The sequence below is a fragment of the Mirounga angustirostris genome, unplaced genomic scaffold (assembly GCF_029215605.1).
Source record: "Mirounga angustirostris isolate CCGP_5_RB_7025 unplaced genomic scaffold, mMirAng1.0.hap1 SCAF_13, whole genome shotgun sequence".
Classification (NCBI taxonomy): domain Eukaryota; kingdom Metazoa; phylum Chordata; class Mammalia; order Carnivora; family Phocidae; genus Mirounga; species Mirounga angustirostris.
The window spans coordinates 5137027-5158224 of record NW_026991721.1 but is presented as its reverse complement, the minus strand read 5'-3'; the positions used below and the strand labels follow the sequence as shown (position 1 = coordinate 5158224).

Genomic DNA, 21198 nt, shown 5'->3' with positions numbered 1-21198 from the left:
TAATCACAACGCAATCATGACGGTCGTCGGGCCGTAACCAGTCTGATGTCTCCTTGGGCCGTACACTTGTGCATACAACAGGTGCACATTAAATGCAGAACCTGTAGAATGTGGAAGACACCAGAACCCAGCAGAAAGCGTCACGCCACGTTTGTTTACTTGGCGTTTAAAATAAAATGGAAAAGAAAGAAAAAAGAAAAGAAAAGAAAAGAGAAAGTCTGGGGTCCGGGAGCACACGTTAACCGGCCGGACAGAAGAGCGACAGGTTAAGCGCCAACTTCCAGAGGGTGGAGGGCGGGCCTCGAGGCCGATGGGACTACATTTCCCAGCAGCAGCCGCGCCAGACTGCCTCTTATGTGGAAGCGGGGCCGGGGCCGGGGGCGGGGCGAGAGAGGCGCAGGGCAGCTTGGGCGCGCAGCCGGCGCCAGGGCGCGTGACGTTTTTCCTGTGCGCCGCATAGCGTCCCCGGCGCGCCGGTTCCTCAGCTTCGGGGCCGTGAAGGTGACAGCGGGAGGTGACTGAACGGTCTCCCGCGATGCTGGCGACACGGCGGCTGCTCAGCGGGTCGCTTCCCGCTCGGGTGTCTGTGCGTTTCAGCGGCAACACGGTGAGGCCCGGCCTGACTCCGACCAGGGGTGTCCGAGGGCCCGGTCTCGCTGCAGTGCCTCTGCGCGCGCCGTCTCTTCGGTCTGTAGTGCCTTCTAGAGAACCCTCATTTCCCCAGCCCAGCAGGAAGGTTGCCGCTCCAGCCTAGGTGTAGAGGGGAATGGGTCCCAGTGGGAGGCTGACTTCCCCTACCCTCCGGCTCCTCGGCTTCCCTGTTTAGCAGCCAGGCGACATAGCGGAAAATTTTGCAGGTGGGAAGCGTCCTTGTCTCGTTCCTTCCTTGGCGTAACCTTATGCAGGGTAAAGGTGTCATTGCCCCATTTTACAGATGCAGAAAACAAGCTTTGGGGAGGATGTGCGTCTCCTGATGCCCCATCCAGCGTTCTGCTCCCTGTAATGACTTTAAGGGATGGGAGTCTGGAAGCCAGGTACCCTTAGCCCTCACCTGGGGTGCTTGCCACTGGGTGATGTGGAATTCCGGACCCCACTTCTCATCAGTTTTATCTGAAGTGGGTCTCCCTCCATCACCTTGTATCCCAGCCCAGTGAAGCGTTCCTTTTCCATCAATAAACACATTTTGTTTCCAGCAGAGTTAGTAATGTAAGGCCCTGGTCTGACCAAGTTTTGGTCCAGCAGGATAACCAGGCAAGTGAATGGACACGTGACACTGGGCGCAGGGAGATAGTATGGTGCTGTGGTTCAGGTGTGGGCTTTGACTACAACAGACCTGAGTTCCAGTTCCATCTACTGCTTTTGGTTGTGTGCCCCTCCATAAGTTCTATTTGTTCTTAACCTCAGTTTCCTCCTCTGTAACAGGGGAAATCGTTCATGTCTCAAGGTTATGAGGATGAAATGGGGTTTTGGATGTCAGATGCTTAGCCTAACGCCTGCTAATCAGGAAGTGCTTACTAAGTGGTGGTGGTAGTATGATGCCACGAAGGGTTCTGAGGCTTAGGCCCCTAACCTCTCCTCAGCCCAGCCCCATCTAATCAGGGGGACCCAAGAATCTGTAACTTATGGCCAGGCCCTACATGGCCCCAGAACTGTCCTGGGACTCCTGACCCTTTGTGTCTTCAGACAGCACCCAAGAAAACCTCATTTGGCTCGCTGAAGGATGAAGACCGGATCTTCACCAACCTGTATGGCCGTCATGACTGGAGGTGAGATGGTGGTGTCCTTAGCTCGGTGGGTGGTCCTGGAGCAGAGCCTCCCCTTCTATGCCTTTCCCACTCTGTCCAGGCTGAAAGGTGCCCAGAGTCGAGGTGACTGGTACAAGACAAAGGAGATCTTGCTGAAGGGGCCTGACTGGATCCTGGGTGAGGTCAAGACATCCGGCTTGCGGGGCCGTGGAGGTGCTGGCTTCCCCACTGGCCTCAAATGGAGCTTCATGAATAAACCCTCAGATGGCAGGTATGTGCAGGGAGGCAGAGCTGGGGTTGCAGGAGAAGCCTTGGAGGTGGCTGTGGCTCACCTGGGCCTTGGGGCTGTTTTCCTTGGAAACTTAAGACTGAATGAATGGGAAAATGTCACCAGAGCTTAAGTAGGTGGGACTTAGTTCTATCTGGTCTTCCTCAGGGGTAGCAGAATCAACACAAGATTTTGACTCAGGCATTGGTCAATTCTGCCTTCTAATTATATAGTTTTGTGCAGTCTCCTGGTCTTTTTGAACTCAGTTTTCTTTTTTGTAAGTAGATATTATATTGTGCAGGGATTAAATAGATAGTATTCATACAGCTTTTGGCCCTCACATTGATGGCACATAGAAAGCAAATGATATACGTCAGCTGCTTTACCTCCTTTTGACCCCAGAGACATGGCAGAGGTTCAGGAAGGTTCTGTGTGACCAAGAGCAGATTCTGGGCTCTTAGGAAAGCACAAGGGGACATTTGGACCGAGCAGAACAAACACCTTTCCTGTGGTCATAGCCATCCAAAGATGTAATAGGCAGTGAGCTCTCTGTCATCGATGGTGAGCAAGCAGAGCCCCTGGGAACATGTTGGGAGGACAGGGAGGGATTGGCTATCAGAGGAGACCTCTTTGAGGCCTCCTTGGGTGGAGTGGGGTGGCGTGTAGTTGAAGGCCCAGCCCTGGTGGCCCTATAGCCTCACTGGTACGCTGGTACCCACAGGCCCAAGTATCTAGTTGTGAATGCAGACGAGGGGGAGCCAGGCACCTGCAAGGACCGGGAGATCATGCGCCACGATCCCCACAAGCTGGTGGAAGGCTGCCTAGTCGGGGGCCGGGCCATGGGCGCCCGTGCTGCCTACATCTACATCCGAGGGGAATTCTACAATGAGGCTTCCAATCTGCAGGTGGGAAAGGGGAGGGGCCTCCGCAGAGGGGAGGGTGCTCAGTGTGTGTGGCCCCCAAAGCCACCTCCAGGCTCTTTCTGTATGTTTCAAAGCCTCAACTTGGGAGGCTTTCAGGACTCTTGTGACTCCTGGGGCAGGGGTGGGCTCGCAGGCATTTTTCCTGCAGAAGGGTCAAGGGGTCATTTCAGCCATTCTGAGCTTGGTGGCCCCTGCAATGATGGGTCTAGGGCCAGAGTCTCACACCATTCTATTAGGCTCTTGCCTTAACAGTGAGGAGGGATACGGGAACAGCACTGGGACAGTGCCTGGCACATAGTAGCAATTATGTATAAGTGTTATTGCTACATATTTAAAAACCAACCTCAAGAGTCTTTTCCACTGTTGCAGAAGTTGTACTCGCGCATTATAAAGATAGGAAACCGTACCCGTACACAAATCTTCCACAGATCCACTATCTGTAGGAAACTGCTTATTAAAATTTTCATGATTTTCTCCGCCTTTCTTTTAAAAATACATGTAGTTGGAGAATTTGTTCAGTGTTGTTATTACAAAAGTAGCGCACACTTTGTAAAAGTCCCCACCCCTCTCTCAGAGCATCCTCTGCTCATGTCCAGGGGGAGCTTTGCCTGGACTTTGGTGAACATGGGCTCCTGGGCCTGTGCCCCTCCCCACCACACAGTGTTCCTGGGCTGGCGGGAGTGGTGCCCTCACATTCCTGTCCCACAGGTGGCCATCCGAGAGGCCTACGAGGCTGGTCTGATTGGCAAGAATGCCTGCGGCTCTGGCTATGATTTTGATGTGTTTGTTGTGCGTGGAGCTGGGGCCTACATCTGTGGGGAGGAGACGGCACTCATCGAGTCCATCGAGGGCAAGCAGGGCAAGCCCCGCCTGAAGCCACCTTTCCCTGCTGACGTGGGTAAGAGCTGGCCCGATCCTGGGCCTTGTGCTGTGTCCTGTGGAATCCCATCTGGCTTCAGGTCCCCGCTGGTCATTCTTTTTTTTTTCTTTAAAGATTTTATTTATTTATTTGACAGAGAGAGACACAGCGAGAGAGGGAACACAAGCAGGGGGAGTGGGAGAGGGAGAAGCAGGCCTCCCGCCGAGCAGGGAGCCCGATGCAGGGCTCGATCCCAGGACCCCGGGATCGTGACCTGAGCCGAAGGCAGACGCTCAACGACTGAGCCACCCAGGCGCCCCCCCGCTGGTCATTCTTAGGGGATTTCTGAGTTCCTTCTGGACTGGGGGCCAGAATAGGGTGGTAACAACATAGAGGCTCTGCCTGCAGTCCCTCATGCCCCCATGTCAGACACCCAGCTCCTCTCCAGCCCTCCAGGGACTAGGGGGAGAGGGGTGAAAAGGCAGTGCAGTGCCTGCTAGAGTTCGGGGTCTAATCGGGGATGGGATGACAAAAGGGTGAAGGGGAGCTGGGTCACAGAGCAGGACCCTAGGACAGACCCCACTGCTGGGAAACCTCATCGAACCTGTCCCCACTCTCTGGTGGCCACCAGTCCGTCATCCCATTCCTCCACAGGAGTGTTCGGTTGCCCCACAACTGTGGCCAACGTGGAGACAGTGGCTGTGTCCCCTACCATCTGCCGCCGTGGGGGTACATGGTTTGCCAGTTTTGGTCGTGAGCGCAACTCGGGCACCAAGCTGTTCAATATCTCTGGCCACGTCAACCACCCTTGCACCGTGGAGGAGGAGATGTCTGTACCGCTGAAGGAACTGATTGAAAAGCATGCTGGTGAGGCCTGGGGCCACCCAGGGCCGGAGCAGGGCAGGAGCAGGGCAGGATGTCCGTGAAGAGAGCCAGGGTGGGATGGCCTCCTGAGGCAGCTCTGCGCAGGGGCTGACAGGTCCTGGGGTCAGGACTAGGCAGGTGTGCTGGTCCCAACCCTGACCATCCATCCTTTTGGGGACTGACTGTGGTCCCAGGGGGTGTCATAGGTGGCTGGGACAACCTCCTTGCTGTGATCCCCGGTGGCTCATCCACACCACTGATCCCCAAGTCAGTGTGTGAGACGGTGCTCATGGACTTCGACGCGCTGGTGCAGGCGCAGACGGGCCTGGGCACGGCCGCTGTGATTGTCATGGACCGCTCGGTAAGGGCCGCCTCTGCTCCCCACCCAGTCAGTACCCCTCCCTGGGGCATTGCCAGCTCTTGGATCCCAGTTCCTGTGACCTGAGATACAGTCAGGTGGGATAGGAGAGAAATCGTCCCTGAGAGAATGCCTGTTGGGGTCTGGGCAGTGCCGGATGTCCGGGGTCGGAGAGGAGGCGGCCAGAATGCTGCTGGAATGAGCGGGGTGCTGCTGGGGGGCTGAGGCTCCGGCCTAGGGGCCTGCTCATTGTCTCTGGTCACCCCAGACAGATGTTGTGAAAGCCATCGCCCGCCTTATTGAGTTCTACAAGCATGAGAGCTGTGGCCAGTGCACCCCATGCCGCGAGGGTGAGCACCCGGGGTGGGGTGGGGGCTTTCTCTGTGGCTCACCCTAGGCCTAGGTTGGGCACATGGGCAGAGGTTGGGTGGGCTCTGGACACTGAATGGACAGCGGCTGCTTCCCCGCCGGCCGTAGCTTCTCTCGGCCCCACCCTCCCCATGGCCCACACCCTTGGAGGGCTATTCCCCACGCCCTGGCTGGGGATCATCGGGCCCTCTCTTGCTGCCGTGGCTGCAGGTGTGGACTGGATGAACAAGGTGATGGCCCGCTTTGTGAAGGGGGACGCCCGGCCAGCCGAGATCGACTCCCTCTGGGAGATCAGCAAACAGATAGAGGGACACACCATTTGTGCCCTGGGTGATGGAGCCGCCTGGCCTGTGCAGGTACTCGCTGCCCTGCTTGTGGGCACTGGGGTGGGGCTGCTGAGGGCTTAGGGTACTGGGATTTTCAGCTCTGCTTCACCGTGTCTCCTACTCGCCTCCAGGGCCTGATCCGCCACTTTCGGCCGGAGCTTGAGGAGCGGATGCAGAGGTTTGCCCTGCAGCACCAGGCCAGGCAAGCTGCCTCCTGAGCCTGCTGCCTTGCACTGATGTCCATCTGTCCAGATGGCTGGACAATAAAGTCACTGCTGCCCACTCTCCTGATGCATCTTTTCTGTGGCCTTGCTCTTTACTCTGCCACTGTAGCCCATTACTCATGGAAGTCTATTTCCCAGACAGAGTTAGAGGCTTCCCATACCCCGCTTGGACCCCACTTGTGGGTGGGGATAGGTCAACTCAAGGTCATGTCATGAATCCACACCTTGGCTTCCTGTGGGTCAGTCTGGTCAGTCTGTCCTAGATCATCTTGAGCGCCCATCCCTCAGTGCAGATGGCAGCGGCAGCGGGAACGGGGCTTTCCCAGTGTGACGAGGGGAAAACAGTGGCCTGGGGTCCAGACCTGGGCCTGGCCCAGTGTGGGCTTCTGGAGGGTGGGAGCAAGGAGAACAGGGCCCAGTCTGCCCTGTGAGGTGATGGGCAGGGAAAAGAGCAGACTTGGTCTGGTCTGGTTTGCAGGTTTATTCTTGCTTCATGATTGGCAGTGGGGTGAATTTGAAAGGGGGGGTAAGGAAGCAAACAATTTGGCATGGGGTTGGGCACGGTGGGTGGGGCAGCTCCAGGTCCTCCCAGCTCTACGGGTCAGTTTTGGGGAGGGTGGTGAGCAGGGCCAGGCTAGGTACCCCTTCTAGTCGCTGAGCTCGAGGGGCGTGCCGTCCAGTGGGTGCCACAACTCCAGTCGGCGGTCACTGCGGCCCAGGCATTCACACCAGTGCCACTGGCGTTCCCCGCCTGCCTGGCTACTCAGCTGTACCCCGCCTGGGTCGGGGGACAGGGGTCAGGAGCCATGTGGGAGCCCATTGGGTCCCTCACCCCGCTCCCCCGCATTCTCACCGATGAAGTCATCAGCTGTGCCCAGGTCATAGTCCCATACAGACACCAGCAGCGTTTTCTGGGCCAGCTCCTCCCTCGGGCCTGCATAGAAGAACTCCTGCAAGGAAGGGGGCAGAAAGGCAGGAAGGAGGGGGCCTTGAGTCCTTTACAGGTTCAGAGACAGGCTCAGGGAGGTGAGTTGCTCTGGTTAGGGGACGGGACTTGTGCTTTCTGAGTGAAACAGAACACCGACCTCCCCAACCCCAGAGCAGCTAGGACTGCCTCCATCTGACCTTGGCCTACCTCATTGAACTCGGGGTTCAGGGTCTTCTTCCGAACACTGGTCTTGTATTTAGATCTCTTCCCCACATTTGGACACAGGAGACTGGTTGGGAAAGATGGGGTCAGGTTGGGTGTGGCCCTGGAGAGGGGCTCTGGGGAAGCCCCGCTGCCCACCTGCCTGTCCACCCGTGTACACTCACAGGCGGACAAAGGGGTCCGAGTAGCCGTTGGCATCCATGGGGGCGAGGTGGGCGCAGCGCAGCACACCCACCAGCAGGCCGCCCTGCCGAGAGCTGTAGCACAGGGACAGCAGGATGCGCCCGCGCTCCTCCCCTGCGGCTTCCACCTCCTCCTGCAGGGGTGGGCTGTGGTCAGCGGGTGCAGCCCAGAGCCCGCCCACCCGCCACTGTCAGCCGCCACGGGACAACTTGAGCTGGCTGCAGAAAAATCAGGGGCCAACAATTTAATGTCATGATTCTGCTTCCAAAAACAGTCACTGGCCTGGTGCCCTGGAAGGGAACTTCCAGATCCAGCGGCCCCTGCAGGGCCTGCGAAGGGGAGGGCTTGCTCAGACCACGGTACTGGTCAGCCCAGGGCATCTTTGTCACGGAGGGGAAGGGGGCTGGTGTCTGAGCGGCACAAACATGCTAGGAGCTTCCTAAATGGCCTCTCACTAAGCGCCCATCGCCACCCTCCCCCGTGTCACAGAAGCAGCCCCAAGAGGCTGTTCTCTACCCGACTGACATAGAGGTCACTAAAAAGCTACAAACCCCACCCTCTTCACCCCCCCACCGCCCAGGGGACTGAATGGCCTTTGCCACCCTCAGCCCCTGATGCTTGCAAAGGACTTGGGGAGGATGTCCAGGAAGAATGTACTTCTCCCGTACTTAACATAGGATTCAGTTTACAGAAAGCCTAACCGCCTTGCTCACATCAGTAAAGGCTATTCCATAAAAGCACCGGCCTGGCGCAGTGGTGCTTCTGTGTCGCGGGGCTGGGACAGGAAGTGTGCCTCTCAGGGGGCCTGCCCCACCTGGGTGGGACTTGCCAGCCTGGCCTTGGCTAATTGGCAGGTGCAGCAACTTGCGGCTCCACCAGGGGGCAGACAGCAGCCCCTGGCCCTTCTGTCCTAGAGGAGCTGGGGAGGGCCTGCCCTCAGCCTTGCAGGTGCCTCGCCCCAGCTGAGCTGGGGGTGGGGTTGGGGTTCTGGCCATGCCTTTGGTCTTTGGCATAGGGCCCCCTGCAGTCATCTCTGCCTCCCGACAAGGGCCTGTCTAGGGCTACTAGCCCCAGAAATGGTACCCACAATGCCCTAGGGATCGACCTAGAAGCCAGGGAGCCCCACCTGCTGTCCATTCTCTCCTGGACCTTGACCTGCCCTCCCAACTTGGGCCATGGACAGAGCCCACCAGTTTCAGCCTGTGCTTCCACCTGGCTTGTGTGTCTGCTGCTGAGGGCTTTGCTTGACCCAGTACCCAGTAGTTGCTCTGGGCTGCTCTGGCCGGGGTGTCACCCTCCCTGCCCAGGCACTGGGGTCTGGCTGTTCCCTGGGGCTACGAATGCTAGGGCCTGTGAGAGAGATGGCCTCAGTTTCCCCAAGCCCACCTGGGCCTGAACACACGCCCTCAGCCCACCTCAGGCCCTGCCTGATGCACTTCAGCCTGGGCCACCAGGCCTGCCCCCCCATCCCTGCTTGGTCCCACTGTCCTACCCACCTCCTCATACAGGGACATGCCACGGGCTGTGTCCAGGCTCTTGGGCCTCTTGGTCTGAAAGAGCAGAGAGCCTGGTCACCTTGGCCAGACATTGCCCAGGGTCCCCCTCCTTGCTCCTTCCCTTTCCAGCTTCCCCACCACAAGGATCTTGGTACCCACACCCCAACCTCTGCCAGCCCCACTCACCAGCTTCCGCTTCTCCAGACACACATTGAAGCTCCTGGCTCGATTGGGCACCAGCTTCCTCAGGGGCACCCGCAGCTCCCCCAGGGGAAGCGCCCGCCGCCGTCGCCGCAGCCGTGGGTCCTCACACACACACAACCTGGTGGCCCCCCGGGTCAGCCCTGGCCGGGCAAGCCTCCCCCCACCCCCCACCTCAGCCTTGTCGCCTTGTGGCCCAGGCCAGGTCCTCACCGCAGAGTCTTTCGCCCCGCATCCTGGCAGGTGAAGCCATGATAGGTGAGTGTCTCCTCCCAGACAGGCCCCCTTGTGCCCCGAACCGTGCGGGTCCGCAGCTGGCTGGCCTGGGGGCAAGGTAGGGTGGATCAGGGCCTCCTTGGGCCCCAGAGCCCCACTCTGGCCCACCGCCCTGGTAGGCGCCCCATTGCACATCCCAGCAATGGGGAGCTCCATGCCTGATGTCCAGGTTTTGGCGGGGAGGGGCAGGGCAGGGCCAGGTGGGTGTTCCGGGCTGGGTGTGGCCAAGGGGCATTAGTAGGGGCCTGGGTGTCACCCACACCTTGCTGGCCCCTGGCAGCAGATTGGCTTTGACATAGGTGTCCACAGAGCCTGAGGCAGGTGGCTTGAGACCCTGAAAAGAGAACGAATGTGAGGCAGGCCTGTGACCCAGGCCCTTTGCCCATAGACCCCCGCCCCCATCCTCACCTTGGCACGGTGAGCCGTGCAGTGCAGGGCGCTGTTGTCCGTGTCAAAAAGAAGTGTAAACTCGAGTGTTCCCAGGGCAGCTAATGGCAGGTGGCAGGCAGGGTCAGCTCCTACCTCGACCCCTGCCCCGTACCCCAAATGGCACCATGGCTCCTGCCCTGCCCCTCCCCGGTCGGATGCTTGGGATGCCCCAAACCCTTCCCTGGCCAAGCCAGGCCAGGAGTGCTCCCCTGGTCCCCTGCCCCCACTCACTGCTGTCGTCTGAATCTCCCTCTGGCTCTGGGTCAGTCTGCGGCTGGGGTGCAGAACGTATGGCCGGGGTCACTGCAGGGTGCGGCTCTGGGGTGCGCAGGGTGTGCTTAGCGAAGGGGTAGAAGTGTGGGAAATAGTCGGAAATGCGGTGGATGGGCCGGATGGGGCCAGGGTTCACATTGATGGCCATGTGCTCCTGCATGCTCACCCGCTGTGGCTGCCCCCCCCCCCCCCCCCGCTCCCTGCCGCAGTGCCTGCCATGGGGGCTTGGACATGGGGGCAGGGACTCCGAGAAGCCCCCACGGGCTGGAGACGGGGGGAGTGCAGCGGGCCAAGGAGCCAGGGTGAAGAGGCATCCCTGAGGGCGCTGAGGGGGGCCTTGGGTGGCAGCCAGGACCTGAGAACAGAGTGCAGCGTCAGAGCAGGTGGGGTGGGGGAGAATTGGGGGGCTCCAACCTGAAGGAGGCCCCCAGGGTGCTGGTAGTTAGGCCCCTGGCTACTCACCGCTCTGTGAGCTCCTCCACCTGGTTTGGTTCGCTGAGTATAAGCCAGACTGGGGTGACCCGCAAGAGCAAGAGCCTGAGCAGAGGGCCTCCCAGAACCCGTGAGGGAGGGGGAAGGGGCGGGGCTCGGGAGGCTGGCACCTCTCTGCCCTCAACCCCAAGGGTCCCTTCTTTAGTGCAGGCGCTCAGCCGCCCACCTCCCTCACCCCCACTTCACACACTGTCAGAGTTATTTTTACTACCATCATGCGCCCTGCTCCCAGGTGAGGAGTCTGGAGGGCCAGAGATGACACAAGGGGTGTGAAGTCAATGGGAGGGGCCCGTGAAGGAAGGGGTAGGTGAGGCAGGAGGGATGCCGGGGGAGGGTGCACGTGGGGAGGTATGTAGGAGTGGATGGTGGTGGGGGGGACACTTTGGGAGGTGTGGAGGGGGTGCACGGGAGGTGGAGGTGACAGGGCTCCTGTGGAGCGGGGATGCGCGCCCAGGGAGGAGACTCCAAGGAGGAGGGCGTCTGCAATCCGGGCCTCTTGCAGCCCAAGCTTTACAAAACACGAATCCTATCACTTCAACACCTGTCTGCCCCTCTCCCAGCCTGGAACAAAATCCTAACCCACCACTGAAGCATGTCCCCTTGACACCCCATGGTGGCCCCTGAGTGGTGGAGCCCCTCCCCACCCCCACATTGCTAATCTTGTTTCCTCGAACACCCCAAACTTTGTGCATATGCTGCTCCTTCTGCTCCAACTTCCCTCCTTTGCCCTTTGATCTGGCCTGCTCTTGCCCACCTTTGGTTTCAAGGTCACTCTGCAGGGGAACTTGGCTGGTTTTTTACCTACTCAACCTTCCCTTTTCTCTTCCCATTGGTCCTTTGGGGACTGCCCCTTCCCTAGTCTCAGTCTAGAAGGTTCATCCTGCTCCCCAGTTCTCTGCCCACAGACCCTGCCAAACAATTAATTCCAACTAGAGCAGGCCATGTGACAGGCTCAGGGAGGGCCAACGAAGTACAACTGGGTTAAACGGCCAGAGAGAGGAACTCTGTTTTCTGTTGATGGGATACTGGTGCTGTGCCACCCTACAGCTGTTGCCCTCCCCTTACCTCTCACCCCTGCAGAGGAGAGATTCTCCAAGAGTGAGGCCGACACAGTGGAAAGCACAGTAAGAGAGAGCCCCTGAGCCCCTGGATACAGCCATGCCTGAAGGTAGTGTATCTCGAGTTTATCCTCTTTTGGCAAAGTCGGCTAGTGGGTGGAGTTTCCTATCACCTGTCCTGGCTAATATTGCCCAGTCCACCATGACAAGGTCAGACTGCTTACCACCTCTCTCTGGTCTACATAACTGATGTATAATTCCACTATTATCTGTGATTAAATAATATACAATCACATGATTATGTGGGACCTGCTCTGAGGTCTTCCCCAGGAACTGAGTCACGCCCAGAGGCCAGGGCAGCATCTGAAGATAAGGCCCCAGCATAGTACCTGGTGCATGGTAGGAGCTGGGCGTCTTGGAACTTTGCAGTAACAAGTGGGGCTCCTCTTTGGATTCCTGCAGCCTGGCACGGGGTCAGCTACACACAGAGGTGGGAGCAGGAACTGGCTGAGTAGTGGCTGAGTGTGGCCTCTAGAGTCAGAGAGGGCTTGGCCCAAGTCCTAGCTTGGGGTGACCTTGGGCAAGGTGTCTCTTCTCTCTGAGCCCTCGTCTCACCGGCCAGGGCCAGCATTGGCCCCACCTCAGGGCTGTGGTGAAAGCCAAGTACCTGTACTTAATAAGTGCCCACTGGTCAGTGGGTAACAGTGTGATGGGACAGAGGCACCCCAGCCAGGAGGCCAGTTGTCCCATGGGGTCTGCCCAAAGTCAAGGCCCCAGTGCAGAAGATGCAGCTGCCACAGGATTGGTAAAAGCTCTTTATTCATTCCGTGAATGGAGCTGGCCCGGCAGGGTGAAGGAAGGGGCTGCCTGTGGCCAGGCCTTCAGCCCGTGGGCCGCTCTGAGCTGGCCAGGCGGGGCTGGTAGGCGCCAGGTGCCAGCAGCTGCAGGGTGAACCCAGTGATGACGGCCGTGAGCCCCCAGACACGGTGGGGCCCGTGCAGGAAGACAGGCAGCGTGTAGCTGAAGTGGCCATGCAGGCAGAAGTGGGTATACCCTTGGTTCTGCGCCTGCAGCAGGTGGGCCAGGGGGAGTGCAAATACCTCGTCCACCTGTGGAAGGAGGCAGTGAGAGGGCGGATGGAAGACTGCTGTAGACAGAGCCTCCCCCAGTTGGTTGGCCCCCCACCCTCCCCCCCACTCACCTCTTCAGGGTTGGGCCTGAGACTCTGGGGATCCAGTGGGCCCACACCAGCAAGCACTGGCACCACGCTGGCCTTTTGCTGGGGCAGGAGGGTGACAGGCAGTCAGGGGAGGCCTGGTCTTGGGGAGGGGAGCCTAGAGGGAGACCCCCACCTTTCCATCCAGAGCCCGTCAGCATTGGAGGCCCCTGCCCTTGAGCTCACTCCAGCCATGCTGACTAACTCAGGGCCCTCAAACTCGCTAGAGCCATCCAGCCCTCTTGGCCTTTGCAGACTGTTCCCTCCACTTAGAATAACCTTCCCTTACTTTTACTCCCCTAAAATCTCCCACTCATCATCCAATCCCTGCCTACCCTGTGAAGCCTTCCCCAACTCTCCTCCACCAAGCTGGGCAGAGCTGGCTTACCCCGAGGCCACCTCCAGCCCCAGAACTGAGCCTCAGGATCCCCGGTGAAAAGGAGCTAAGATACCCCTGGCCCCTCCCTGATGGGTTGTGTGGGGATGGAACAGGACCACCAGGCAGGTGTCTGGTGCTCCACCATGCCGTCTGCCTGCCAGAGGCCGTGACCACCCTCCTTGTCCCTGATGGTGGCCTCAGGGTCTGGCAGCCTTACCCTGTCGTGCACAGGCCGCAGGACACCCCACACATGCTCCTCAGGCACAGTAAGGCCCAGCTCCTCGTGGGTCTCCCTTAGGGCTGTGTGCACCACATCCTGGTCAGTGGGGTCACATTTGCCTCCTGGGAAACTGATAAGCACAGGAAGCCTGGTCCTTTGTCTGTTGGGGCCTTGGTGGGTGGGGGTGACAGCTGTGGCAGAGGGCTAGTCACCCACCTAAGCATCTTCTGTCTCTGCCTCTAGTTTGTAGTGAGGCCTCGGGCAAGCCACATGACCTCTCCAGGCTCAGTTTACCCCCCCTGAACGACAGGGGTAAGGGTGAAGCCCTGGAGTTCATACACGCAACTTTTGCCTATGGTGGCCCCAGTGGCGCTATGACCCTAGTGCGTCCCCAGTTTCCACCGGGGACGGGGGCGGGACCAGGGCGGGAAGCCAGGCAGCCCCGCCCCGCGAGCTGCTTCTGCTCCGGGATCCGAATCAACCCGGAGTCGCCGGCAGGGGGCGGGGTCTTGCCTTTTTAGAGAGGCGGGCACAGCTCCGAGAGGTGTCCCCAGCCCGAGGTGGTGCGGGACGCTACTCGAGGGGTCCGGCGTGGCGACCGGACTGGAGCACCCGCGGCGCCAGGCTCGGGGCGGAGGGACGCGGGGCGCGGCTCTCCCCAGACCCGTTCCCCAGAGGCGGAAACCCAGGATCGGAGAGGCGAAGCGCCTTGCTCAGGTCCCTCCGGTCCTCCCAGCAGGGACAGGAGTTCCCTGCCGGTGTACCTGACGTCACCCTGGTGGCTCCCGGCCAGGCGGCTGGACCGCAGCGTGTAGAGCAGCGCCGGGACCCCGCGCACCGAGCACAGCGGCACCAGCACCGCGGCCGCCGCGGGGCGCGCGCGGAGCCGGGCCGTGGCCCCAGCCAGCAGCCGCCGGCAGCGTCGCTCACCCTCCGCTGACAGGCAGTCGGGCTGCATGTCCGGCCCCGCGCAGCCGGGACACGGAGGGCGCCGGGCCTCGGGAGGGAAGGGGAAGGACAGCACTCGCACTCCGCGTCCCTTGGGAAGCTGGGCGGGGCCGCGGGAGCATTCGCCTCGCCCCGCCCCGCCCCATGGGGCTCCGAAGCCGCACTGGCTATGCCCCTTGGGGGCGGGGCCTAGGCAAGAGGCGGGGCCTCAGCGGAACGGGGCGGGGCATGAGGGAGAGGCCTGGCCTCCGGTTGGTGGGGCGGGGCCGGAAGGGGCGAGTCCCGATGACTTGGGTTCCGGCAGAGGGGCGGGCCTGGGCTGAGGGCGGAACTGGCGTTGAGGGTGTGGAGGGGCTGCCTCAGAGCCCGTGGAGCTTCTCGCGTGGCGCGCGTCCAGCTTCCGGACCCGGCCCTTGTGACGGCGGGGTTCGGGAGTCGGGGTGTCAGGCTTCGAGGCTTTGCCGGGCCCCGCGTCCCTCCACGCCCACGGGTGCCCGTCCCTTTCCTAAGGACCTAACGTGAAGTGCTCCAGGATGTTCGGAGTCAGCGTTTCGGGGATCCACGGGGCGCCCCTCCTGGAGGCCGGGGACGTCAGCGGCTGCGGGAGGAGTGCCCAGCCGGCTTCCCCTCGGGCTCCTCTCCTGGTTCCTCTGCGTGTGCGCGCCGCGCCGTCCGGCTCCAAGCGACCCGTTCCAGCCCCAGGCCTTTGCGCTGCTTTTCCCACCGCTGGGAACTTGTCTCCCCTCCTCCCCGCCCCTTTCCCTCGCAATTCCTGCTCCTTTAGGTGTTGGTTTAAATGTCACCTCTCTGTGAAGCTCGCCTGCCTCAAGTCTTGATTGGATTCTCAAGCCCCTCCCCCTCCACCCCCCAGCCCCGGGGACAGAAGTGCTCGGACTACTCGTGCCAAATGGTTTAATGTGGGGAGAAAGGGAGAGGGAAAGCAGGGTTTGGAGGAGTCACCCCTCAAGGCAGAAGGGGACAGGCTGGGGGGAGATGGCTGTTTCCAAGCCTGGCACCTTCTCAGCCTTGCTGTGATTCTGGGCAGGCAGCCTCCCTCTCTAGGCTTCCACCTGCCCTGCTCTCCTTGGAAGGGGACAGGGCCGCTGTAGAGGCAAGGCTGGAGGGGGTAGTGTTCAGGGCAAGAGGAGTCTGTCCACAGGGCCCTCATCATCACTGAGGGTCCTGGACAGGCCCCAAGCACATGGCAGTGGGGGACAGGAGCCCCAGCCTAGCTGGGAGGGGCAGGCCCTCCTGATCTCTGTCAGCCTGGATATTGGGGAGCGGATATGGTGTTGGTCGGGCCCTTGGGATTCTGAGGGGACTTGAGGCTCCAGGGTATAGGCCCTGGTAGTTGAGGGGCTGGTAGGTGGCTGGGGCCAGCAGAGCCTCAGTGGGGGACAGCAGCTGATGGTGCGTCCGGGCAGATGTCCTGGAGTTGGAGGCCAGAGCTTTGCTGGGGTCTGAGGGAGGATATGGTGAGTAGACCCCAGACCTCCCCTTACATCCTCAGCCTCCCTTGTTCCTTCCCTGCTCCCATCCCATTCCGCCCCTTCTCAGCCTTTGCTCTTGCTCTTCCCTCTCCCTTCCCTCTTCCCCACCCTCTCTCATTATCTAAACCCTTCCCAGTTCTTCAAGGCCCGGCTCAGGAGCCACCTCCTCCAGCGAGCCCACCTGAACCTCCCACCCCTGCTCTTGGCACCTTGTCCCTGTCCTGTTCTCTCTGCCCTTGATCGCAAATTGTCTCAGAAATCCCTGCCTCCTCCTCTTTGTCCACACAGATGCCCGGTGGACTTGCTGAACATTCTGAAGCCCCTTGCTGGAGGCCCTATGGCCCTGTCAGCTCACTTCCTGCCCACCGTGCATGCTCTGGTCCTCCGGGGGGCTAACCTTTTTCCTGCTCTGCGGGGCCTTTCAGCAGGCAGGAGCTGAGGCTGCTGTGACTCCGGGCCGGGATGCTGAGCAGGGCTCGTGGAGATACAGTCCTGAAGATGCGACAAGCAGGAATGGAGGCAGGAGGCCAGGGGGAGAGCCCAGGCCAAGGGTCGTGATCAGTCAGGCAGTGGGACCCCAGGACGAGTCAGTGGGCATGACCCTCAGAGAAGGGCAGGAGCCAAGGCCTTAGGAGAGGCCCCAGGGATGGGGGGTGAGGGGCTGGGTTAGGGCAGCCGGGCGGAGCTGTCAGGGCCCAGACAGTACCAGGAGTCCGAGTCAGTCTCCCTAAAGCCCTTGGCAAAAGGGTTGCTGGCGATTTTCAGCTGGGTGATCTGCAGAGAAGAAAGTACGGTTATGGGCCAGCCCTGAGCCAGGGAAAGGCTGTGGGGCCCCACATTCAGCCACCCCATCTTCCCTGGACACCCCAATCAGGAGGCTCTGGGACCTGGGCTCCTCAGCCCAGGAGCCATTGGGCATGATGGCAGGGGAATGATTGAGGGCAGCAGTCCGCTGAGTCCTAGAGAAGGAGAGAAGGGCAGGGCTCTGTGAGCATGTGGGAGCTCAGAGCCTTGGGCCTCAGTCTCCGTGCCTGTGAAATGGGCTGGCAGCTGCCTCGTGAGCTGTGGCCCAACCCACCCGGTGGTTCTGATAGGCTGTCACGGCCGTGAACTGGGTCTCCGTGAAGATGAAGGACTTGAAGTTCTCCTGGGCGTAGCGCTCACTGTCCTTGCGTGGGTCCACGAAGACCACGTGGAACCGGGGCTGGTAGCGGTGCATGGAGTTGAGAATGATCTGGAGGGGGTTGCAGAAGGCGGTGTGCAGGGGAGGAGCAGCAGACCCTCCCCAAGGCTAAGTCCTCTCCAGGGTGGGAAGACTGCCTTTCTTATAATAGGGGTGCCAAGTCTGGCCTTGAGAGCCTACGGTTCTGCGGCAGGGCCCCTTTATGCCTGAGCATTTTTGCCACTTTGACTTCTCTCACATCCACATCCCGATGTCAGCTTTACCTTCAGAAATATCCAGAATCTGACCACCTCTCCAACCCCACCACCTCCACTCTGCCTGATCACCATCATGTCCCCCTGGATTTCCTCAGCCACCTCCTGGCCAGTCTCCCTGCCTCCACCCAGCTTCTCTGTCCATTCTGCGCACAGCAACCCCAGTGAGGGGGAGCTGGGCTCCCCCTGCCATCAGGTTTCCACAGTGGCCCCAGGAGAGGCCTCCCTGATGCCTGTCACCCCCTGCTCAAAAGCCTCCTGTGACCACTGCACAGAGTAAAAGCCCTCTCCATAGCCTGCGGGCTCTGCAGATCAGCCCTGGCAGCCTCAGGGTCTCTCCAACCATCTCGCCTATTCACCCCACTTCAGCCACATGGGAGCCTCCTTGCACTTCCCCCACTGACTGGCCCAAAATTCTGCAGCCTCAGGGCCTTTGCACTTGCTGTTCTGTCCCCTGCAACAGCTCCCACTTCTGTGTGCACAGCCTGCCTTCCCCATTTCCTTTAGAACTCTCTTCAAATATTGCCTCAGCGTTTCTAAACCCCCCCCCCCCGAATGGACAATTCACCTCTGTTTCAGCACCCCCTCCCTGGTTCCTTTTTCTCCTGGTATTTATCACCATCTGAGACACTACACACAGGACCTTCTGGATTCTTTGCTTACCATCTGCCCCCTACCCCAGGAGGTGAGCCCCATGGAGGTAGGGATCTTTGTCTGTTTGACAAAGTGGAAATAATGCTGTGTTCCTGCACCCACCATGGGCCTGGCCTGTGGTGGGCATTCCATAAACACTGTCTACAAGGAGGATAGTGTTTGCTGGAACATTCCCACACCTCCAGCCCACTTACTCTCCTGCTTGGACAGTCCCCTCTGCTGTCCAACCCCTAGCCAGGTGAACTTGGCCACCAGCATTGGCCATCAGTAGCGGGTGAGGGTGCTGGGCACCAAGGCCCCTGGGTATTAACGACATGGCTAGCCCTGGTCCCAGGCTTCGTTATGATCAGGCCCCAGTGTCCCCAGCCCTGGCTTAACCCCTCCCCACCGTGGCTGGGCCTCACGTGGCCATTGTCGTCCAGCAGGTTGTTGGTCAGCTTGAGCTTGTCAAAGGACACAATCTGGCGCATCCACTGCGCGCCCTTGGCCGGCGAGTCCGGGTGGAAGTGCACACGACCAGGCGTGACTGGGTCTGCTTTGCCTGCCACCAGCCAGGCTGAGCTGTGAAAGGCGTACCTGGGGGGCAGAGCAGGTGGCAGGGGGGCCCCATCTGTACCCCACGGCACTCATCTGCTGCCCCCACCTGGAGCCAGGGCCGGCGGGGCAGAGGGGCCATCCCTCAACATTACTGCCCATGCACTATCCCCATCTTGCACATGAGGAACGGGAGACCCCAAGAATGCTGTCCGGCCTTGAGTTCCCTGTGGCTGCACTGGGCTAGCCCACTCTGCCTGCCCAGGCTAGCCCGCTACCCACCTGCTGCTGAGACTGTTGGCTGCCCTGAGCTGGGCTCCTGCCCTGCCTTCAGGCTTCCACTGTTGCCCCAGGATAGGCCTCCCTGATGCTACTCCGACTGGCCCCTGGCTCCCCCCAGAGTGCAGGTAGGGGTCTCCTTCCTGGCTCAGCCCCTGCTCTCTGAGCTGCTTCCCTGGCCAGCCCCCAGACCTGTATCTTTTGTCGTCCAGAGGCACGAAGTCCATGAGCAGGGCATAGTCAGCCAGTGTGTCCATGCCCAGGATCTTCACCTGGAAGGTGGGAAACATCCTCCTGCAGGAGAGAGGTGCTCAGCAGCCCAAATGCAGCTCCAGCACGGCCCCCTGTCCCTGCCGCGCGTGCGCGCGCGCACACACACACACACACACACGCATCCGCTGCTCACACCTGCCGGCCTTGGTGACAATCATCTCTGTGCCCAGCTGGTTGAATTCCTCCCACAGAGTCTTCATCTCCAGCTGAACTGTCACACTGGACACACGTGGGTTCTTGGGGCCCTTGCTGGGCTCAGCCACGACTTGGGCCCCTGTGGAGCTGGTGGAAGGGCCTGACGGGAATGGGGAGTCCAGCCGGGGCTCCCAGCTGGAGCTGGTCATGGGCAGGGTGTAGGGCTCTGAGGACGCAAGTGCCCCAAGGCCAGCAGAGAGGAAGGCTGGGGAGGAAGGATGAAAGGCTTCTTGTCCCCCTGTTTGCCTCACCCCTTTGCCACCAAGCCAGCTCTCATCCTTCAGGTGGCACTTAAGTGCCTCTTCCGCCAGGAAGCCCTCCCCGACTGCCAGGCCTGTGTTCCCAGAGTCCCCCTGACTGAACATCACTTCATGAGCAAATGCTGACTTAAAGCTCAGGAGGCCAGAGACAGGGCCTGTCTGGTTCCCCAGGGAATCTTTGAGCCATCAAGCGGCCTCATGGCTTTGAGCAAATTGTTTCACCCCTTGGATCCTCCGTTTCCATATCTGTCACACGGGGTTCTTAATACCTGCCTCATAGGGTCCATGGATTACAGTGCCTGGAGCACAGCAGACCCTTCAAAAAGGACACCTGTTATGCATGATAGGCTATGCGAGGTTGTGGGGTTGGGGAGGAGCGTCTTAGCTCCGCGGACACCCAGCTGTCTGGTGCTGCCGGGAGATCTGAGCCGAGAGGAGACCCTGGAATCACCACCAGTGACTCTCACCCGTGTCTGACCTCAAAAACCTGCCCAAACCCTGCCTCCAGCAGCCCATCCTAACGTCTTTCTGCTCTGGCCTCCTCCCTTTTCCCTAAAAATTCCAGTTTTTGATAAGCAGTCCTGGTACAAGCCTTGGCCAAAAGTTTTGCCGCCACCTACTTAAAAAAAAAAAAAAATCCTAACTACAAGGAGATACTATTTTACACCCACGAGGAGGGCTATTACCAAAAACAAAACAAAAACCAGTAACAAAGCAAAAGTGCAGGGGTCGGCGAGGATGTGCAGAAGTTGGAGCGCTGTGTGCATTGCTGGCGGGATGGGAAATGGTGCGGCTGCTGGAGAACAGAATGACCATACATACGATCCAGCAATTCCACTTCTAGGCATTTACCTAGAAATGGAGAATTGCACAAAAGGAACTGGGGGCAGCGACCTGGACAGATATGTGCACATCAGTGTTCACAGCAGCACTGTTCCCAATAGCCAAAAGGTGAAAGCACCGCAAATGTCCATTGATGGATGAATGGATGAGCAAACTACGGCCTATCCAGACAACGGAATATTGTTCCCCCTTAAAAAGGAAGGACATTCTGCGGCGTGCCATGACACAGATGGACCTTGAGGATGTTACGCTAAGTGAAACAAGCCAGACACAAAAGGACAAATCCTGAGCGATTCCACGAATCGTCCGATTCATAGACAGGGAGGAGAATGGTGGTTGCGGGGGCAGAGGGAGTGGGAGCGGAGTGCGCATTTCATGGGGACAGAGTTTCAGTTTTGCAAGAGGCAAGAGTTCTAACGGATGGTGGTGCTGGGTGCACAACAGCGTGGATGTCCTTCATGCCCCTGAGCTCTACACTTAAAAATGGCTAAAATGGAAATTTTGATGTTATGTACATTTGACCACAATTTAAAAATTAACACTAGGGAAAAAAAAGTCCCGAAACACGGACTGTTAGTTTCTACCACACCCTAGCCAGAGCCAGTACTCAGCAGGTGCCTCATCTGAGCGTGGGGCTCGGCCTGGGGCCCCTCACAAAAGCCCCTGGGGGGGCTGCGGTCTGGGAGTGGGTGCGTCTCTCCTCCTTCTGAAGGAGGGGCCACATCAGCTCTCCATTCCCCAGAGGGGCAGGAAGGCTACAGGGGCTGAGGTCCCTCAGCACCTGGACCAGGCCGTCAGATGGGGGCAACTGTCCACTGTTCAAAGGCCCTGCAGGGGCAGGCCCATCACCCAGGCAACCAATGCTCCAGGATCCATGGTGCTGGGTCCCCAAGGGAGAGGCTCAGGGCTTCCCTGGGCCTGGGACCTTTGCAGGCTGGTCGCTGGCTCCCGAGTCTTCGATGAGCCCATCTCCTGC

At 59.7% G+C, this 21198-nt stretch overlaps 4 protein-coding genes across 5 annotated transcripts; 1 reads left to right on the top strand and 3 right to left on the bottom strand.

Annotated features, from left to right (window-relative positions):
- Window positions 1-412: 412 nt before the first annotated feature.
- On the top strand, window positions 413-5998 carry NDUFV1 (NADH:ubiquinone oxidoreductase core subunit V1). Its single transcript, XM_045893147.3, has 10 exons — window positions 413-607; window positions 1684-1766; window positions 1846-2016; window positions 2735-2918; window positions 3645-3834; window positions 4450-4662; window positions 4854-5020; window positions 5286-5367; window positions 5597-5742; window positions 5844-5998. Exons 1-10 carry the CDS (start codon window positions 536-538, stop codon window positions 5928-5930), a joined length of 1395 nt encoding a protein of 464 aa, XP_045749103.1. The 5' UTR covers window positions 413-535; the 3' UTR covers window positions 5931-5998.
- Window positions 5999-6117: 119 nt separating this feature from the next.
- Window positions 6118-12153, bottom strand: LOC123856884 (double C2-like domain-containing protein gamma). 2 transcript variants are annotated; one of them, XM_045893149.3, is made up of 11 exons: window positions 11884-12153; window positions 9903-10008; window positions 9651-9730; window positions 9505-9576; window positions 9180-9289; window positions 8952-9087; window positions 8766-8819; window positions 7251-7402; window positions 7072-7153; window positions 6790-6886; window positions 6118-6714 (listed from the first exon to the last, which is right to left on the bottom strand). In XM_045893149.3, exons 1-11 carry the CDS (start codon window positions 11890-11892, stop codon window positions 6584-6586), a joined length of 1029 nt encoding a protein of 342 aa, XP_045749105.2. In that variant the 5' UTR covers window positions 11893-12153; the 3' UTR covers window positions 6118-6583. The 2 variants fall into 2 exon arrangements, with proteins under 2 accessions (XP_045749105.2, XP_045749104.2); XM_045893148.3 differs by lacking the exon at window positions 11884-12153 and having other exon boundaries at window positions 9903-10228.
- A 143-nt stretch (window positions 12154-12296) lies between these two features.
- NUDT8 (nudix hydrolase 8) lies at window positions 12297-14380 on the bottom strand. The gene is made up of 4 exons (XM_045893150.3): window positions 14074-14380; window positions 13307-13439; window positions 12696-12773; window positions 12297-12603 (listed from the first exon to the last, which is right to left on the bottom strand). The coding sequence occupies exons 1-4, from the start codon at window positions 14265-14267 to the stop codon at window positions 12376-12378; spliced, it is 633 nt and encodes a 210-aa protein (XP_045749106.2). The 5' UTR covers window positions 14268-14380; the 3' UTR covers window positions 12297-12375.
- A 702-nt stretch (window positions 14381-15082) lies between these two features.
- On the bottom strand, window positions 15083-19484 carry TBX10 (T-box transcription factor 10). The gene is made up of 7 exons (XM_045895219.2): window positions 19060-19484; window positions 18844-18945; window positions 18243-18414; window positions 16826-16981; window positions 16454-16521; window positions 16145-16239; window positions 15083-15717 (listed from the first exon to the last, which is right to left on the bottom strand). Exons 1-7 carry the CDS (start codon window positions 19482-19484, stop codon window positions 15428-15430), a joined length of 1308 nt encoding a protein of 435 aa, XP_045751175.1. The 3' UTR covers window positions 15083-15427.
- Window positions 19485-21198: the final 1714 nt, after the last annotated feature.